General features: G+C 39.7%; 1 protein-coding gene across 1 annotated transcript; it reads left to right on the top strand.

The window, feature by feature from the left end:
• The first annotated feature begins 11492 nt into the window (after positions 1-11492).
• On the top strand, positions 11493-12422 carry LOC139360399 (olfactory receptor 7A10-like). The gene has a single exon (XM_071087306.1). It carries the CDS (start codon positions 11493-11495, stop codon positions 12420-12422), a length of 930 nt encoding a protein of 309 aa, XP_070943407.1.
• The last annotated feature ends 6766 nt before the right edge of the window (positions 12423-19188 follow it).

The raw sequence follows: 19188 nt of genomic DNA, 5'->3' as shown, positions 1-19188 counted from the left end.
CCATGCCTGGCTAACTTGTTGTATTTTTAGCAAAGACAGGGATTTGCCATGTTGGCCAGGCTGGTCTTGAACTCCTGACCTCAGGTGATCCCTAGCCCTCAGCCTCTCCAAGTGCTGGATTACAGCTGTGAGCCATTGCGCCTGGCCAGGGATATCCTTAAAGCTGATCTTTCTTGTGGCATCAAATTTATTCCTCCAACTCTGTTCATCGTCCATGTTGCAAATCCACAGCACGTAATACAAAAACATTTGATATAAATGGAAGTATAAAATGCTTGGCTGTCTGTCTCTGCCCCAGGTAGAGTTTATTTTCTATTTCATGGAAATTGAAATACCAGTCTGTGTAGGATTGTATGTCTCCACCCATTGCTTTGGTTCTTGATAGTGTATCACATGACAGGGGCACATATCATTGGCATTTGGCTTTGGAAGTAGACAAGTGGCTTGCTTTATCTGGTACCGACACAGGAGACAGAAATCATTTAGGCACATAGTGAGAGTAAAAGAGTCCTTGGTAAAGCTTCCCTTGTAACAAAAAGCAGCCCAGAAATTATTCTTTTTCTAAGGAAGAGCAGCCTGAAAAATTGAGCTGCAAACATAGGTAAGCAAGCTGGAAGCTTGCACGGGGGAAGGCCAGCAGCTGTGCCAATAGAAAAGGACTATCTAGGGGCCAGACATCTCCGACATGGAGGCTCCATCTTCTCTCTTTTTTTTTTTTTGGTTCCCATGTGTACAGTAAAGTAATGGGCAACATGGCACAGCTCAGGCGGATAACCCACCTGCATAATAAAAGATTAAGGTTGAGGTGACCAGAAATTCATGCCTGATGCAAATGGCACAGCTAGTCCTAATCTCAACAATACCAAATTCCCGAAAGGTGTCAGAGGCTGAATTCTGAGAGATCCCCCACGAGCTCAATGAGGTCTCAATTTATTTAATCCCTTTGAATTAATCAAAAGGGAGTTTACCTTGGCTTGACTTGACCTAATTAGCAGGGTTCTTCAAATACAGTGGGATCTTTATCCAGGAAGAAATGTACAGCATGGGAGAGATTCTGGGGCTGGCCTTTAAGTAGTAAGGTGTCATGTAGTGAGAGATGCCATGTCTTGGTCAGCTCAGGTTGCTATAATAAAATACTATAGGCTGAGCACGGTGGTTTATGCCTGTAATCCCAGCACTTTGGGAGGCTGAGGCAGGCGGATCACTTGAGGTCAGGAGTTCAAGACCAGCATGGCCAACATGGTGAAACCCCATCTCTACTAAAAAACACAAAGATTAGCCAGGCGTGGTGGTGCACACCTGTAATCCCAGCTGTTCAGGAGGCTGAGGCAGGAGAATTGCTTGAACCTAGGAGGCAGAGGTTGTGGTGAGCCGAGATCGCATCATTGCATTCCAGTCTGGGTGACAGAACGAGACTCTTCTCGAAAAAAAATAAAAATAGAAAAACAAAATACCATAAACTGGATGGGTTGTCAACAAGAGACGGATTTGCCACAGTTCTGGAGCCTGGAAGCCCAAGACCATGGAGACAAAATGATTGGGTTCTGGGGTGGGTCCTGTTCTGAGATGCTGATGGCTGACTTCTCATTGTATCCTCACGTGGTAGAAAAGGAGTCAGCCAGCTACTTTCCTGGCCTCTTTTATTAGGAGCATTAATCGAATCACGGGCTCCGCCCTCCTGACCTAATTACCTCCCAAAGTCTCCAACTCCAAACATCATCACATTGGGAATTATATTTTAGCACATGAATTTTTTTTTTGGGGGGGGAACAAATATTCAGTCCATAACACAATATGTCTAGAATTTAAGGAATTTAAACCCATAGGATCTAAGAGGTTAAGCTACGGGGTACTTTGCCTTTGTGGAACATAGAGTGGTATAATGGACACTGGAAACTCAGAAGCAGAGATAGTGGGAGGGGGATGTGAGATGGAAAATTACCTATATGATATATTGGGTACAGTGTACACTATTTGGGTGATGGGAGCACTAAGATCCCTGAATTCACCACAGTGGTATTCATCCATGTAACCAAAAACCACTTGTATCCCTAAAGAGGTTGAAATTTAAAAAATTTAAAGAGTTTCTCAATGGAAGATCTATCTATCTATCCATCCATCCATCCATCTATCTGTGTATATATAAATATATATTTATATCTAATTACTATCTATTCCTATACCCCTCTCTATAATTAGACAGATGGACAGATGATATATATATTTCTATCTATTATCTATCTATCTAATATTTATATATTTAGATATATATCTAACATGTATATTTAGATATCTCTCTATCCATCCATCATATATATATTAATATATTAATAATATATAATATTATTATATGGCATATTATATGATATATTATATGATACATTATATATAATTATATTATATCATATAATATATAATATATATTATATCATATAATATATAATATATATTATATATAATTATATAATATAGAATTATATTATATATTATATATTATATATCATATAATATATGATATATATAATATATAATATATAATTATATTATATATTATATATTATATAACATATTAGATCATGTAATAATATATATTATATAACATATATTATGTAATTATATATTATATGGTGTAATGATATGTTATATTATATGTAATATATGTTATATTATTATAACATATATGATATGTTATAATTATAAAATTATAATATATTTTTATATTTTATTATGTATTATATTATATATTATATTATTATATTATATATTATATTACATATATTGTATAATATTATATAATATATAGTAAAATATATTATATATTATATATAACATGTATTATTATATAATTATTATATATGTATATAATCTATATAAGCCCCTAGGATCTAAGAGTGAGCCTCGTGCAACAGTTAGCAAGGCAAGAGGGCCTCAGTCTTAAAAACACAACCCCTGAGTGAGGAGGAGAATCCTGAGTTGTGGAGGAGAATCCTGAGTTGTAGATGAGAATCAGCCTGAATGACATTTTTACTTCAGCCTTGTGAGACCCTAAGCAGATAACTCAGTCATACCATGGCTGGATTTCCCACCTACACAAAAGAAAGATTCCTTAAGAAAGAAAAACTGGACATCATCAAAATTTTTAAAGTGTGCTCATCCAAAGGGCCCGTGAAGAAGGTGGTAGGGGAAGCTACCAATTAGAAAGAGAAATGAGAAAGCTTCTCTGGTGGAAATGTAAATTAATACGACCTCTATGGAAAACAGCATGGAGATTTCTCAAAGAACTAAAAGTAGATCTACCATCCGATCCAGCAATTCCACTGCTAGGTATCTACCAAAGAGGGGAAAAAAGTCATTATGTAAAAAGATGCCTGTATGTGAATGTGTATCACCGCACGATTCACTATTGCAACGATATGGAATCAGCCTAAGTGTCCATCAGCTGAGAAGTGCATAAAGAAAACGTGGTTTATATATACCATGGAATATGACTAAGCCATAAAATAGAATGAAATCATGTCTTTTGCAGTAACTTGGATGGTATTGGAGGTCGTTATCCTAACTGAATAAGTCAAAAATGAAAAACCAAATACCATATATTCTCACCTATAAATGGGATCTAAGCTATGGGTCCACAAAGGCATACAGAGGGGTATAATGGACACTGGAGACTCAGAAGGGGGAGAGTGGGAGGGTCATGAGAGATGGAAAATTACCTATTTGGTGTATTGGGTACAATGTACACTATTTGGGTGACAGGTACACTGAGATCCCTGACTTCAACACAATGGCATTCATCCATGTAACCAAAAGCCACTTGTACTTCTAAACCTACTGAAATTTTAAAAAAAAGAGAGAACTTCTCAATAGAAGATCTATCTATCTATCTATCATCTATCTATCTATCTATCTATCTACCTACCTACCTACCTACCTATCTGTTGTATGTATAATAGACATCTGTATCTAACTAATATCTCCTCAAGCTCGTCTCTAAAACCAGCCGCATCTTACCCCAAACCCGGAAACCCACTTAGGTCCCCTTCCTCTGCACGAGAAAGCTCTCTCTTCTTTCTTTTGCCTGTTAAACTTTCGCTCTGAAGCCCACTCCTCCTGTGTCTGCCTCTTTGACTTCTTTAGCTCCAGATAACCAACGTCAGGTATTTAGACAAAGAATGCTGCTTCAACACTAGGCTCATTTCCTGTCCCAAGAAAACTTTCTGCTTTGACCATGAGCGTAGTAAATGGGAGGGAAAGTGGGTCATAGTCACAAGCTGCTACTCATCGAACATCTGCTCTGTGCCAGTACTTTCCAATGAGCGTTAAGAGTTCCCACAACTCTCCACTGAAGAACTTACTCATGTCACCAAATACCACCTGTATCCGCATAATTTATGGAAAAATAAAATTTAAAATAAATAAATAAATCTGAAACTTAAAAAAGAGGGAAGGCTAATATCCATCATCATCATCATCACTATCATTAATAAAAAAAAAAGAAATTACTTACTTCTCATATAAACTCCATAAGACAGGTGGAATTTCTAAAAGTTTCATTTCCTATCATGAGGAAAGTACTTAAGAGGCACATGTAAACTTATTTTTGCAAAAACTGGATGATTGAGTCAACATTTCATCAACTAAAGTCAGAGACATGTGTAACACGGTAGAATTTTATGTGGAGAAGCCTCAAGATACTTATTCCTGGCTCTAACACTGAACCACAGCCTTTTTTTGTTATTATTTTCTGAAACGAGATTATATGGAATGGACCACGGGCTTGATCCACAAAGGCTGAACCATTGAATAGGAAGGGTAGCATCAACACCAACAGGGAAATAGTCACGAATGTAGAATGTCTGGACCCATCCTGGAGTCCCCTGATTAGAAGCTATGTTTGAACAGGATCCCCAAGTGATTCATATGCACATTGAAATTGCTGAAGTTTGGACTAAAATCATCTCTCAATCTCCCCAGTGTTAACGTTTGTTGTAAATAATTTTTTGTGTGTGTGGTGAGGGCTGTCCTGTGCATTGTAGGATGTTAAACAGCACCCCTGGCTTCAATCCATTAAGTGCCAGTAGCACATTCCCATGTGACAACTGAAAATTTCACCAGACCTTTCCAAGGTGTCTCCAGGAGGTACAATCAACACTAGCTGAGAACCACTGCCCTGCAGTGTGACAACTGGAAACATTTTGGAGAGTTCCAATCAAAGCTCTTCCTTCACTCTGTGGATAACTTTGGGCAAGACAAACTCTACTTATGTTTACAAGCACAGAACTCTAATTCCTTTCTCAAAGCATCAAGAAGCCAAGAACTGTAGTAACTACCCATGGCTTTACTGCAAATAAACACAGTTCTCTCCACTGTTGAAGAGGGAATAGGAATTTTCTGAATATGTCAATAGCTGTGTCCCCAGCACAAGTCAATGCCAAGATCCAAAGGACTCAGTAAAGACAGGTTTCTCAATCTTAGACTTTGGATAAAATTTTAACTCAGGGTTGGGTAAAGGTGCTAAGGAGATTAGACCTCTGGAAGGAGGGAGAGTCCAAGGAGAATGAGGAATGAGGTCTGGATTCACCTGGACTCTAATTTGGTCTCTTGAGAATCAGCAGGAAGATTTTTCTTGCCTTCCAGACCAGATGCCACAGGGAAATCAGGTGCTCAGGGGATGGAGTAACAACAGGGAAATGTACCTAATTAGCAAACACAGGGAGCTGTAAAAATTTCTTCTGCTGTTGTCCTTAAGATTGCACAACCTCGGGAAGAACGGGACATGGTTGATTCTTTGGAAGTCCTATGGCTGGCTAGGGGAGTGATGCTTAACTTCCTTCTACCATTTCGTGTGGAGACAGAGGTTTAATCTCCATCATCCACCATCCACAGAAGAACTCAGGATTCCATATGACGACCTTCATCCTGGAGTCCTCATACAGGTGAGTCTCAGCACCAGAAAGGGATTGCAGGAAATGTTCAAAGAGAATGGAAGCCAAGAACCTTTACCTGAGATCGCCTGAGAGCCAAACTCACCTAGCCCAAACTGAGAGATTGATGTGTGTTTGCTTACCTGGTTCACTCATCTACAGTTAATTTATTTAATATGTTAAAATGTATCTGTTAGACTCAGCAATACAAGCATTATTGTTGACAATGAAGGGATGGAAGTTAAGTCCAATTGGATGAGATTAAAGAAGGAATAGGAGAAATAAAGTGGTTTCAGTAAAATAAGAACATGTACTAGGAGCTTTGCAGTTAAAGAAGAAAATGGAATGTTAAGTGTGGATAGACATGCAATGAATTCAGGGCTTATTTTTAAAATTGTTATGATGAGTGTATTTGAGCACACTTACGTATTCACTAGAAAATACAGACTACTATATTGCTTGCAAATACCACCCTGCAAAGCAGTCCAAAAAACGTACATTTTATTTTATTTTATTTTATTTTATTTTATTTTATTTTATGTTTTGAGATGGAGTTTCACTCTCATCACCCAGGCCAGAGTGCAATGACACCATCTTGGCTCAAGGCAACCTCTGTCTCCTGGGTTGAAGGGATTCTCCTGCCTCAGCCTCCAGAGTGCATGGAACTACAGGTGCATGGCACCACACCGGCTAATTTTTGTATTTTTAGTAGTGATGGGGTTTCACCATGTCAATCAGGCTGATCTCAAACTCCCGACCTCGGGTGATCCACCCGACTTGGTCTCCGGAGGTGCTGGGATTACGGGCGTCAGCCACCATGCCTGGCCTATTTTTTAAATGTCAGTCATCTTGTGCCATCTTGTGGAACATATTCTCCTGCACTCAACCTAAGACTGAGTGCAACCTAAGATTGCGCCCAACCTAAGATCTTTTTCATAAGCGTGTTTGAATCCACTTATGTTTGTATTGGATGTACCTATAGTTTTAGATATTATTTCCCCCGTGGCTTCTAAATAATTATATTTTTATATTCTTTTATTTGCAGGTTTTGCCAAAATAATATTGAAGTTGTGACCCATCTTGATGTCGATTAATTATTGCCATTTTAAGTTCTTTCTTTCAGAAGTTAAGTTTTAGGTTTTAATTTAGTTTCATTAAATATAGTTATTTTGAATCGGCTCTACTTAACCTGGTTTCCTTTCCCTGACATTCTCGTTATTTTATCAATTCTAATTTTCTTGAAGTTTGTTTCTAAGCCAGGCTCAGTGATACACATGTGTAGTCCCAGCTGCTACGGAGGCTGAGGCAAGAGGATAGTGTGAGAGTAATAGTTGGAGACCAGCCTCCGCAACACAGCAAGACCCTGTCTCAAATATACATGTACATGTAGTTTCTAGATTTGTGCACATCTTCGTGAAACTGCAGAAGCGAACAAGGCAGATGAAGTTTCCTATTATTAGGACCTGTAATGTACTGGAATAGTAGAGTGCAATGAAATAAGTGTGTGCCTGACATCATAATCCAAGGGAGGAGTCATATGAAAAAGGCTGCCGAGAGTGGTGGTTCACGCCTGTAATCCCAGCACTTTGGGAGGCCGAGGTGGATGGATCACCTGAGGTCTGAGGTTGGGAGTTCGAGACGAGCCTAACCACCATGGAGAAACCCCGTCTTTACAAAAAATACAACAACAACAAAAATAAATAAATAAATAAAAATTAGCCGGGCTTGGTGGCACATGCCTATAATCCCAGCTACTCAGGAGGTTGAGGAAGGAGAATCACTTGAACCTGGGAGGTGAAGGTTGCAGTGAGCTGAGATCGCGCCACTGCACTCCAGCCTGGGCGACAAGAGTGAAACTCCATTTCAAAAAGAAAAAATAAAAAAAAAAAAGACAATGGATTGATATGGGACGTGCAGGGTTTTGCAGAGTACAAGCTGATGAGGTCTCCGCACGTTGAATGAGGAACAGAACCAGGACTACAGTGTGCCCATTGCATTTGTCAGAAAAGAGGTCAAAACCCAAAGTCCAAAGTAACAAAGAAAAGATGCCATAAACAAGAGTGAGTGAAGAATAGTCATCTTCACCCAATACTGAGTCATAGAAAAACACGCGTGTTCAGATAAATATGGAGTAGGTAGAGGAATAGCAAGCAGATCACGACCCTGATGTGAGCTTCATGGTGAGGCAGGTGGATCAATGAAGGTCTATTCAGTTGGGGGCCCTTGAGTCTGGAGATAATGTCAGCTCCACACCGGCTGCCTCTTTGCCCAAGAGCCTGGCTCATCTCTTGGGCTCTTCATTCAGGCTGTGTTTCCCTCAGTAGGAGGAACTCACATTCTTTTAAAACTGTTCTGCTTTTACTGCCATCGATTTGAAACTTTTTGTACTGTGTCCCGGAGTAAGAAATATATTTTACTTTGTGACTCAACATGTATATACAGACAAATACACACACATACACAAACGCACACAGAGAGGGAGAGAGAAAGAGACGGGGAGAGAGAGTATCATGAAATCTTCGTGTATGCGTGTTTAATATGCATAGTGCACTCTGATAGTTTCTTTTGTGCTTTATTTATTCTATTCTATTTAATTCTTACAAATCACAAATGGGTCCTGATCTAAGATGATGGACAACATTCCACGCCTATGCCCTCCACATGAATTTTAGCTTCTCCTGGCTTCTTTTCTTTCCCTCATCATCAGGAAATTCTGAGACACCACCTTCTCTCATTTGTTCATACAACGTATGAACAAATTTGGCTACTGTCACCAACTGCGTTAAACGTGGGGCGGTGAGGAGTTGTACGTAACATCATCATAGCGCTCACTCAGGTGCCCACAGTCTAGCTGGGGAAAATTATATGGCATGAAATAAAATTGACACTGATAATCCCTACTTATGAATTAAGTGCATAAAGGAAATGTCATTTAATGTGGGAATTTTAAAAAATGGTTCACAAGGGAGGTGACTCTGGGGAGTCCTGAAAGAGTAGATGGAGTTTTCTAAACGGAGACAAGGTGAAAATCACCGATAGACCAGGGGGTGAGACTCAAGAGCAGGGAGGTGAGTGTGTGAACCACTGAAATAATTCCAAATAAATATGGAATAGGTAGAGGAAGAAAAATTAGTTTAGAACTCTGACGTGAATTTCGCGATGAGCCAAGTGGAACATTGAGCATTAAAGCCCCGCTTCTGGTGAAGCTGAAAGTCAATTTCAATTTTTGGGAGATCCATGTGGGAGAGGGCAGGGTTGTGTGCAGGTATGGCAGAGGGTCACGCTTTGTCTTTGACGTTGCAGAATTTCACTTTCATTTTCTGGTGGGAAGTCATAGGTGGGGGTGGAGGGATTAAGCTTGAACATTCAATGACCAGCTTTGAAAGATAGATTTCTCTGAACCCACAAGAATATTGGCATAGAGGGGTGCCACCCTGGGAGAGACGACAAGGAGCTGAAATGAGGCCAGAGAATTGGGGATGGAGAGGTGAGAAAGGGATGGAGACATTTGAGTGTCAGACGGGAAAAATCAGCCTCATCTCATGACGGGGGTAACCATTCATTTACTAATAGGAAGGAACCATGCAAAGCTTTGTACATATATTAACTCGGTGGACCATGTCAGGGAGATGGATAATGCCATCTCACTCTATAGGAAAAGGTATTAGCATTTATAAATTCTGTCATTTGTAGTAACACGGATGGAAGTGGAGGTCATCATGTTAAGTTAAATAAGCCAGGTACAGAAAAACAATTACCTGGGAGCCCAAAATAAAGATCGCAGGGAGGTAGTGAATAGAATGGCAGTGACCAGAGGCTGGAAAGGGTAGTGGGAAGGAAAGGATGATGGCCAGTTGGTTATGGGCACAAAACTACAGTCAGATAGAAGGAACAAGATCTACTGTCCGTAGCACAATAGGATGACTATACTTAATAATTTATTATATATTTCCAAATAGCTAGAAGAGAAGATATAGAGTGTTTCCAATACAAAGAAATGATAAATGTTTGAGGGGGCAGGTATGCCAGTTACCCAGATTTGATCATTATGCATTGTATGCTTGTATCAAAGTATCACATGTACCCCATAAATATGTGCAACTATTATGTATTTATAAACATTTTTTAAAATTTTAGAATGACTTGGTAGGCTTTTCAAGGTCCAACAGCAGGTACAGAGTAGATGCAAAATTCCAAACTTCTTTTTTTTTTCTGGTGATAGATGGTTCGCATTTACAAAACAGGTAAATGAGAGGTAGAAGAAAAACATCAGTCTCATCTCATCACCAGTGATAACCATTCATTTAAGAACAAAAATGAGTCATGCCAAGTTTTTACATACATTGTTTTGCGTTTTACTATAATTTACAAAAGTCTTTCACAATTGCATCTTGCCCCCACCCCCCACTTTTGTTGGACACTGTGTGATTCCCTTTGTGAACTGTGGGTTTATTCCCTTTCTTCATTTTCTCTTGGGGTCTTCCATCTGTAAGATGTCTTGACCCTATAAAGATATCGCTTTTTATTAATGATTAATTTTTCTGGGCATCGAGGTCTATAACCAGGGTTGGAATGTTGCCAGAAATGAGGAAGCTTTTTTCATCACAGTCTCTCATCAACCACCTGTGTACATCATGCCTATTTCATTCATCTCTTTGTTTATTCAGCAGATTTTTATATATTTTGTTAAGTACCAGGCACAAAATGATGATATAAAATGGAGCTTCATGTTGACATGTTCATGGGAAGCTGACAAGCTGGAATTCACTGTTCTGTTTATATTCTTAGGGAGCTACATTAATAGAGGGCTAGGAAAAACATGGGGAGATGGGGCTGTCAGTGTCCTGACGTTTCAGCAGCAGCAGGGAGGCCACCTGGTTCCTCAATACTCCCGACACCATCTCTCATCATCCACCCTTCTTCTCATTCCCCTCAACACGCTGGCTTCTATTTGAGCCTTGATCGTCTGATACAAGCACCTTCCTCAGGTCTTTGCATTAGTCATTCCTTCCGTCAGGCACAGACTTCGTCACACATATCCTCTGGGCTCCCACCCCCTCTTCCTTGAGGTCTCTTTTCAAATGTCACCTTGTCTGCTGGTCTTGCCTGTACACTCATAAAAAATGGCAACCCCTATCCATACTCTTTAATATGCTTTCATTTTCTTCTAAGCACCATCTAACACATCAAATGATGATGTCTTTATCAGCTCATAGTCGTTCTCCATCATTGGATAGTAAGGACTTCAGTTTCTCTGCACTCTACACTCACTACCCAGACAGTTCCTGGAACATGGTCAGCATGCAATCAATATACGCAAGTGCGTAAAAGAATTTCTCATTAAAGAATACATGACCTCTTAGGGAAAGGTTGAGAATAGCACAGGAATTTTCAATCGGACACAGCTCTGAGGAGCACAGAAATTGCGACAAGTTCCACACACAAAATATAGAAATTAATGTCTTGACCACAAAATATAAATGGTTGCCTTTCAGCAATGTGAGTGATGCCCTTTTGAGTAAAAATTGGTCATGTTCTCTTTCTCTGACTGGTAGTCACCTCAACCACATGGAAGCAGAGAAAAATACAAGGATGTTAGGATTTCTTCTTCTGGGACTTTCAGAGGAACCAGAATTGCAGCCCGTTATGTTTGGACTCTTCCTCTCCATGTATCTGACAACTGTGTTTGGAAACCTGCTCATCATCCTGGCCATCAGCTCTGAGTCCCACCTCCACACCCCCATGTACTTTTTCCTCTCTAACTTGTCCTTTATAGACATCTGTGTTACCTCCACCACGGTCCCAAAGACATTGTCAAACATCCAGACACAGAGCAGAGTCATCACCTATGCAGGTTGCATCACCCAGATGTACTTTTTTGTACTCTTTATAGTGTTGGATAGCTTACTCCTGACCGTGATGGCCTATGACCGGTTTGTGGCCATCTGTCACCCCCTACACTACACAGTCATCATGAACCCTCGGCTCTGTGGACTGCTGGTTCTACTGTCCTGGATCATGAGTGCCCTGAATTCCTCGATAGAAAGCTTAATGGTGTTGCCACTGCTCTTTTGTACAGACTTGAAAATCCCCCACTTTTTCTGTGAACTTAATCAGATAATCAGCATTGCCTGTTCTGACACCTTTCTTAATAACACGGTGATGTATTTCTCAGCTGTGCTTCTGGGTGGGGGATGTCTCTCTGGGATCCTTTACTCTTACTATAAGATAGTTTCCTCCGTACGTTCAATCTCATCAGCTCAGGGGAAGTTCAAGGCATTTTCCACCTGTGCATCTCACCTCTCAGTTGTCTCCTTATTTTATTGTACGAGCCTAGGGGTGTACCTCAGTTCTGCTGCAACCCACAACTCACTCTCAAGTGCAACAGCCTCAGTGATGTACACCGTGGTCACCCCCATGCTGAACCCCTTCATCTACAGCCTGAGGAATGAAGACATAAAAGGGGCTCTAAAACAATTATTTAGAAAGAAGAAATAAAACGAGCATCTTTCAAGAAGTGCACGTGATTTCAAAGCTCTAACCGAACTCAGACATTGTGATTCACAAATCAGATCATTGAAGGAGGGAAAGAGAATGTCCTGCTTCTATTCAGTTTCTAGAGTTTTAATTTCCTTGTTCTCAAGTGCTGTGTCAGATTTATGCTATTTCTTTAGAAAGCTTTGTGCTCTGATATCCAACTTATTTTTTGTTTGTCATTTTCTTAATTTCCCAAAGTTATTTCCAAATTAGGTTAAACACTTTTGGAGATTCCTATTTGTCTAATACATTAGAGAGTTAATCAATCCTAAAAAATCAATTGCACTTGGCAACTGTAAGGTCATTGGTATAATCACATTATAGATGAATATCTAAGACCACAGTTTTTCACTCCTGAGTCCCTCATTTCTTACTACCTTGACTGCTCTTCCTGATCATGTAAACTTTACCATGCTAGTGTGTTTATATTTGTCACGGCATTTTATTCTCCTCATTAAGATCCTGTCTGCTATCCAGCTCAGTGTCCACACTGCCTACTATATTCCCCGGTAAAGAGGAGGAAGGCAAATATTACTTGTAATGTAACATGTTCCTAGTGTAGTCTACACAGAAAGACACATTTGCATGAATAAATTAACTTCATATGGCCTCAGATTCAGAGATGACCTTAAATATGATGGAGTAAAATTTTCGGTCATGCAGTGATTACCATGGAAGATTTGTTTTTAATGGTGTATGATACAGTTTGTGTCTCCACCCAAATCTCTTCTTGATTGTACCTCCCATAATTCCCTTGTGTCATGGGAGGGACCCAGTAGGAGGTCATTGAATAGTGAGAGTGGGTCTTTCCCCTGCTGTTCACATGATAGTGAATAAGTCTCATGAGATCTGATGATTTTATAAAGGGGAGTTCCCCTGCACATGCTCTCTTGCCTGCCGCCATGTAAGACATGCCTTTTGCCTTCTGCCATGATTGTGAGCACCCACCCCCCACCAGCCACATGGAACTATGAGTCCATTAAACATCTTTCTCTTTATAAATTACCCAGTCTTGGATATGTCTTTATCAGCAGCGTGAAAACGGACTAATACAACTCATTAAAGGGTGGAAGCTTGTTGTCCATGGGTAATGAGGTTTGTTCATTTAGATAAAAGATTTGATGTCATGATCTATATTATTTGATTGCATAATTTTACTGTTTCTGATAAAAAGTTTCCAGTGCTACAAATATGACTCCTTGCATTGTTCTAAAACTATCTCTTCCTTTAATAAATTGTGTCATAAGCATTAAACTGGAGGTAAGTGAAGGATATGTGCATTTACTGTATCATCACTTGCTTTATCTCTTTTATACTCTCTTCAGTCTTCATGATCAAGTGATGACTCACACAAGAGCTTGAATTTCTTCCCAGTATTGCATGTGAGATTAGAGACTCGTGATTCTAGGCTGCAATTTGTTTCAGCAAAAATATACAGGTCCTGTCAAACCCTCCTGGTTACCTAGAGGGAATCCAAAAGCAGTCTTCCTATGATACAGTTATGTGAAGTAAATACAACTATCCATATAATTATGAATACTGCCTTCAAATATCAGAAAAAGCACCAAAAAAAAAAAAAGAACCAACACAATATTCCGAACACACTGAACCCAAATAAAAAACTAAAAAAACAAAAGGATCTGACACCTAAAGAAAGATAATTCTGAATATTGTTAGTTATGTTGCTTCAATTATTGTATCAGTAATCAAATGCTGTGTAACAAAACATCCCAACAATAAATGGTTTAAAGTCATGCTTTTAAAAAATCACATCAGAGTCTACATTGTGGAAGTTTTCTCATTGGGGATTAGGACATATATATCCTGGAGAGGACAAAAATATTCAGCCATAGGACTATCCAAACCTAGTTAGCTCTTGCATGTTGGGCAGTAAGGACAATTTTTTTAAACTTTTATTTTAGGTTCAGGAGTATATGTGCAGGTTTGCTATATAAGCAAATTGTGTGTTGTGAGGGTTTGATGCACAGAGTATTCTCTCACCCAGGTTAATAAGCATATCTGATACATAGTTTTTTTGATCCTCACACTCCTACCACCCTCCACCCTCAAGGAGGCCCCAGTATCTGTTGTTCCCCTTTTTGTGTCCACGTGTTCTCATTATTTAGCTCCCACTTGTAAATGAGAATATGTGGTATTTGGTTTTCTGTTCTTATGTTAGTTTGCTAAGGATCATGGCCTCCAGCTCCAACCACGTTGTTGCAAAGGACATAGTCTCATTCTTTTTCATGACTCTATAGTATTCCATGTTATATATATACTACAACTTCTTTATTCGGTCTACTGTTGATGGACATTCAGGTTGATTCCATGTCTTTGCTATTGTGAATAGTGCTGTGATGAACATATGTATGCATGTGTCTTTATAGTAGAACGATTTACATTCTTTGGGGTATTTATCCAATAATAGAATTTCTCAGTGAAGTGGTAATCCTGTTTTAAAGTCTTTGAGAAATTACCAAACTGCTTTCCACAATGCTGAACTAATTTACATTCCCAAAAGCAGTGTGGAAGTATTTCCTTTTCTCCACATCCTCGCCAGCATCTGTTATTATTGGATTTTTAAATAATAGAGCAAGGACAATTCGAAAGAGGAAAAGCAACAGAAGTGGTGTCACCTCACAATGCCTCTTACAGCTTCTTCTCACAGATCGAACATCTGGTGACCCCTCACATCCTATCAGACAAAGCATGTCATCATCAAAATATAGAGCCAAAGTTGGAGAAGACAGATCCTCCTAAAGACAATACAAGAGTTAATACATAAGTAGTAAAAAATTACCTACTTGGGAGGAAAACAGACATACAAGCATTTTATACTTCAGTATACATTAAATTTGTATGAATTACATGCTGTCAGCTAGAAGCAAGGAAGATAAGAGTTCCATGAAGAGTTGGAGGAGCTCCTAGAAGATTAGGTGGATAATCTGATACACCGAGAAACATCAGCTTTACAGATATTCCCAAAAGTAGAAGATAGTTAAAAGAGTCAGACATATCTATCGTGAGTATTTGGAGCCAGCACGAGGGTGACAGAGACAATGATCTTACGTTCAACAAAGCAGAGAATGATAGACTCTCAGGCACTCTCCTCCCTGTGCAGGGCCCTGGAAGGAGGTCTCCCTTCATGATCACAACTTGCTGTCTCCTCAAAGCAGGACAATTCTAGACTGTAGCAAGAAACCTTTCTGGTGTCACAATGAGCAGAGTAATTGGGAAACTGGGACATGGTCCAAATATCTGCTATCCATTGAACACCTGCTCTGCGTCAAGTAACTTCCAATGAGTTTTGAAGTATTACTTCCTTCTCACCTAAACTTCATAAGGTAAGTGGAATTTCTAGAAGTGTCTTTTCCTGTCATTCTGTAAGTATTCAAGACATACATGTAAGTAAACTCGATTATGCAAAAGCTGAGCTACCAAGTCCAACATTTGACCTCCTAAATCAGACATGAGGAACATGGTAGGATTCTTGCTAGAAAAAAACTCAAAATATGTATACCTGACTCTAACACTGGACCACAACCTCGATCCCCAAAGAGTGTTCCGCAGAACAGGATGAATAGCATCAACGTCAAGAGGAAAACAGTCACAAGTACAGAATATTGGGACCAGTCTTAGATGTCTGAAATTAGAATCTACATTTGAAGAAGAGCCCTAGGTGATTCATATATACAATGGATTTAGGGAAGTTCTGGACTGGAATAGTTGCAACTTCCCCAAGGTCCACATTTGTTTGTATTAATTATTTCTGCTGTGGGCTGTCCTGTGCATTACAGGATGTTAAGCGGCATCCCTGACTTCAATCCACAATGTGCTGGTAGCACTTCCCCACGTGTGACAACCAAAAGTGTATCCAAACATTTCCAACTATCTCCTGGAGCACAAACACCCCTGGTTGAAAATCAGCAACCTGCCCGGGCACGGTGGCTCATGCCTGTAATCCCAGCACTTTGGCAGGTCGAGGCGAGCGGATGGCCTGAGGTCAGGAGTTGGAGACCAGCCTACCCAACATGGGGAAATCCTGTTTCTATTAAAAATACAAAAACTATTCAGGCATGATGGCACATGCCTATAATCCCAGAAACCCTGGAGTCTGAGGCAGGAGAACTACTTGAACCCAGGAGGCAGAGGTTGCAGTGAGCAGAGATTGCACCATTGCACTCCAGCCTGGGCAACAAGAGTGAAACTCCGTCTAAAAAAAAAAAAAAGTAAAGAAAAGAAAAATCAGTAACCTAGATGTGACAACTGAAAACATCTGGATGGAGTTCTGATCAAATCCCATTCCTTACTTGGTTCATAACTTTGGGCAGGTCACTAACTCACCTTAATCAAAATCCTGAAAATGCAGAAAGAGGCGCCTAATAGTTTGACCTCATAGAACAAAGATGTAGAAAAATGAGACACAGTACATGTGACATTAAATGAGACAAACCATATAAGATTCTAACTTATTCCATGATGTCTACAAAGGTTTAAGTATATCTCTTATGATTACCAAATGTTTTATAAAGGAAGGAGTGAATGATAAGCTGTGCTTTCACGCTTGTGTGTTTTCAAGCATGAAACTCCTCATTGCTTTGTCAAAAGCAACAGGAAAACAAGGACTATAGTAAATACCCATGAGTTTATGACAAATAGACACAGTTTTCTCTCTTTTGATGAGGAAAGAGCAATGGTCTGAAGATGTCAACAGCTGTGTTCCAAACACAAGTCAATAACTGGAATATCCAAGGGACCTAGTAAAGACCAGGTACTCAGTCTTACACTTTGGATAACATTTTAATCGAGGGCTGTGAAAAGGTGCAATGGCACTTAGACCTCTGAAAAGCACAGAGTTCAAAGAGAAGGAGTAATGAAGACTGGATTCACATGACTTTTAACTTGATTCTCTTGGGAACAGAGAATCAGCAGGAAATTGTTCTTTCTTTCCACATCAGTGTTCCACAGGGAAATCAGGGACTCCAGGCTTAGAGTAACAACAGGGAAATATATCTCGCTAGCAGATATTAGGAGCTGTAAATATTTCATCTGCTGTTGTCCCTGGGATTAGACAACCCTGGGCTGGATGGGATGTGGTTGATTCTTTTGTAGTCCTAAGTCTGGCTATGGGGCTAATGCTTAATTCTGTCCTTCTGTCTGTCTGGAGACAGAACTTCAGCCTCCATCATCAACTACCCAGGGAGGAATTTAAACTTCCACACAGAGACCTTCATCTCTGAGACCCCATACAGGTGAGTCTGAGACCCCAGAAAATATTGCAGGAAATGTTCAAAGAGAATGGAAGCCACGAATGTTTACCTGAGGTCACCTAGTATCAAGCCAGATGAGAGATTCATGTGTGTTTGTTTGCCTTGTTGACTTACTTATAATTGGTTTATTTAATATGTTAAAAACGTGTCTGTAAGACTTAGCAATGCAGGGATTGTTGTTGACAATTAATTGAGGGATATGGAAGTTCAACTGGATGAGACTGAAGAAGGATTGGAAGACATAAGGTGGTTCCAGTAAAGTTAGAACCTAGGAGGTTTCAGTTAAAGAAGTAGGAAAGGGGCCAGACATGGTGGCTCACACCTGTAATTCCAGCACTTTGGGAGGCTGAGGTGGGCAGATCACCTGAGGTCAGGAGTTCGAGACCAGTCTGACCAACACAGTGAAACCCTACCTCTACCAAAAATACAAAAGTGACCAGGTGTGGTGGCATACACCTGTAGTCCCAGCTACTTAGGAGGCTGAGGCAGGAGAATTGCTTAAACCCAGGAGGCGGAGCTTGCAGTTAGCTGAGACTGTGCCATGGGCACAAGAGAGAAACTCTGTCTCAAAAACAGACAAACAAAAACAAACAAAAAAGAAGTAGAAGAGTAGAATGTAGAATATTAGGTGTGGGTGGATGTGCAATCAACTGAGGGCTTATTTTTAAAATTAAGATGAGTGTATTTGGGTATGTTTCTGTATTCATTAGAAAGATCTAGACCAATGGGATGCTTAAAAATAATACCTTGCAACAGTAGTTCACAAGACAGACATTTCACAGTATCTTCTCTCTCTTGTTAAATATTCACCTGAATAAAATAAATGTTATTTGATAGGTCAAAATGGGAGCACTCAGGAGTTTTTACTTGCCATGACTTTCTTTTTTATATATTTATTCATTTTACTGGGATACATTTGCAGGTTTGTTACAGAGGTATATATGTGCCATGGTGGTTTGCTGCACGTATCGACCTGTCATCTAGGTTTTAAGCCTCGCTTTCTGCTGAGACTGAGTATACTCTATCTGAGGGTTTAGTAGCTTTCAGGTTTCTCCATTGCAAATCGTGCACGTTCTATGCTTTTATACTCTGGGTTCCGAGGTTTTTAAAAATTATTTTGATTGCATTCGTTTAAACAATGAATTGGAAGTTGTTGTTTTTTTCTACTAACTTTACTGAATAACATTTAATTTTTTGTGTGTATGCAGAGATGTATGGTTCAAGGGGTATGTAAAATTACATTGTTTTGCCAAAGGAATGATGCAGCCAAGATATAGAGCTCATGGTTTTCTATCAAGAGAACACAGTTCACTCCCTTGTTGAAGAGGGGAAGAGTCATTCTCTGGAGATATCAATGTCTGTGTTCCCATCACGGTCAATGCTCTGCAGATCCAAGGGATCTAATCAAACACAGGCTCCTCAGTTTAGACTGTGGAGAAAACCTTCCCCCAGGATTG

The sequence above is a fragment of the Macaca nemestrina genome, chromosome 20 (genome assembly GCF_043159975.1).
Source record: "Macaca nemestrina isolate mMacNem1 chromosome 20, mMacNem.hap1, whole genome shotgun sequence".
NCBI lineage: Eukaryota > Metazoa > Chordata > Mammalia > Primates > Cercopithecidae > Macaca > Macaca nemestrina.
This window is presented reverse-complemented; position numbering and strand designations above follow the sequence as displayed.

Excerpts from the sequence above, each read along its gene's own strand:
- LOC139360399 (XM_071087306.1), top strand. The coding sequence starts at position 11,493 with ATGGAAGCAGAGAAAAATACAAGGATGTTAGGATTTCTTCTTCTGGGA.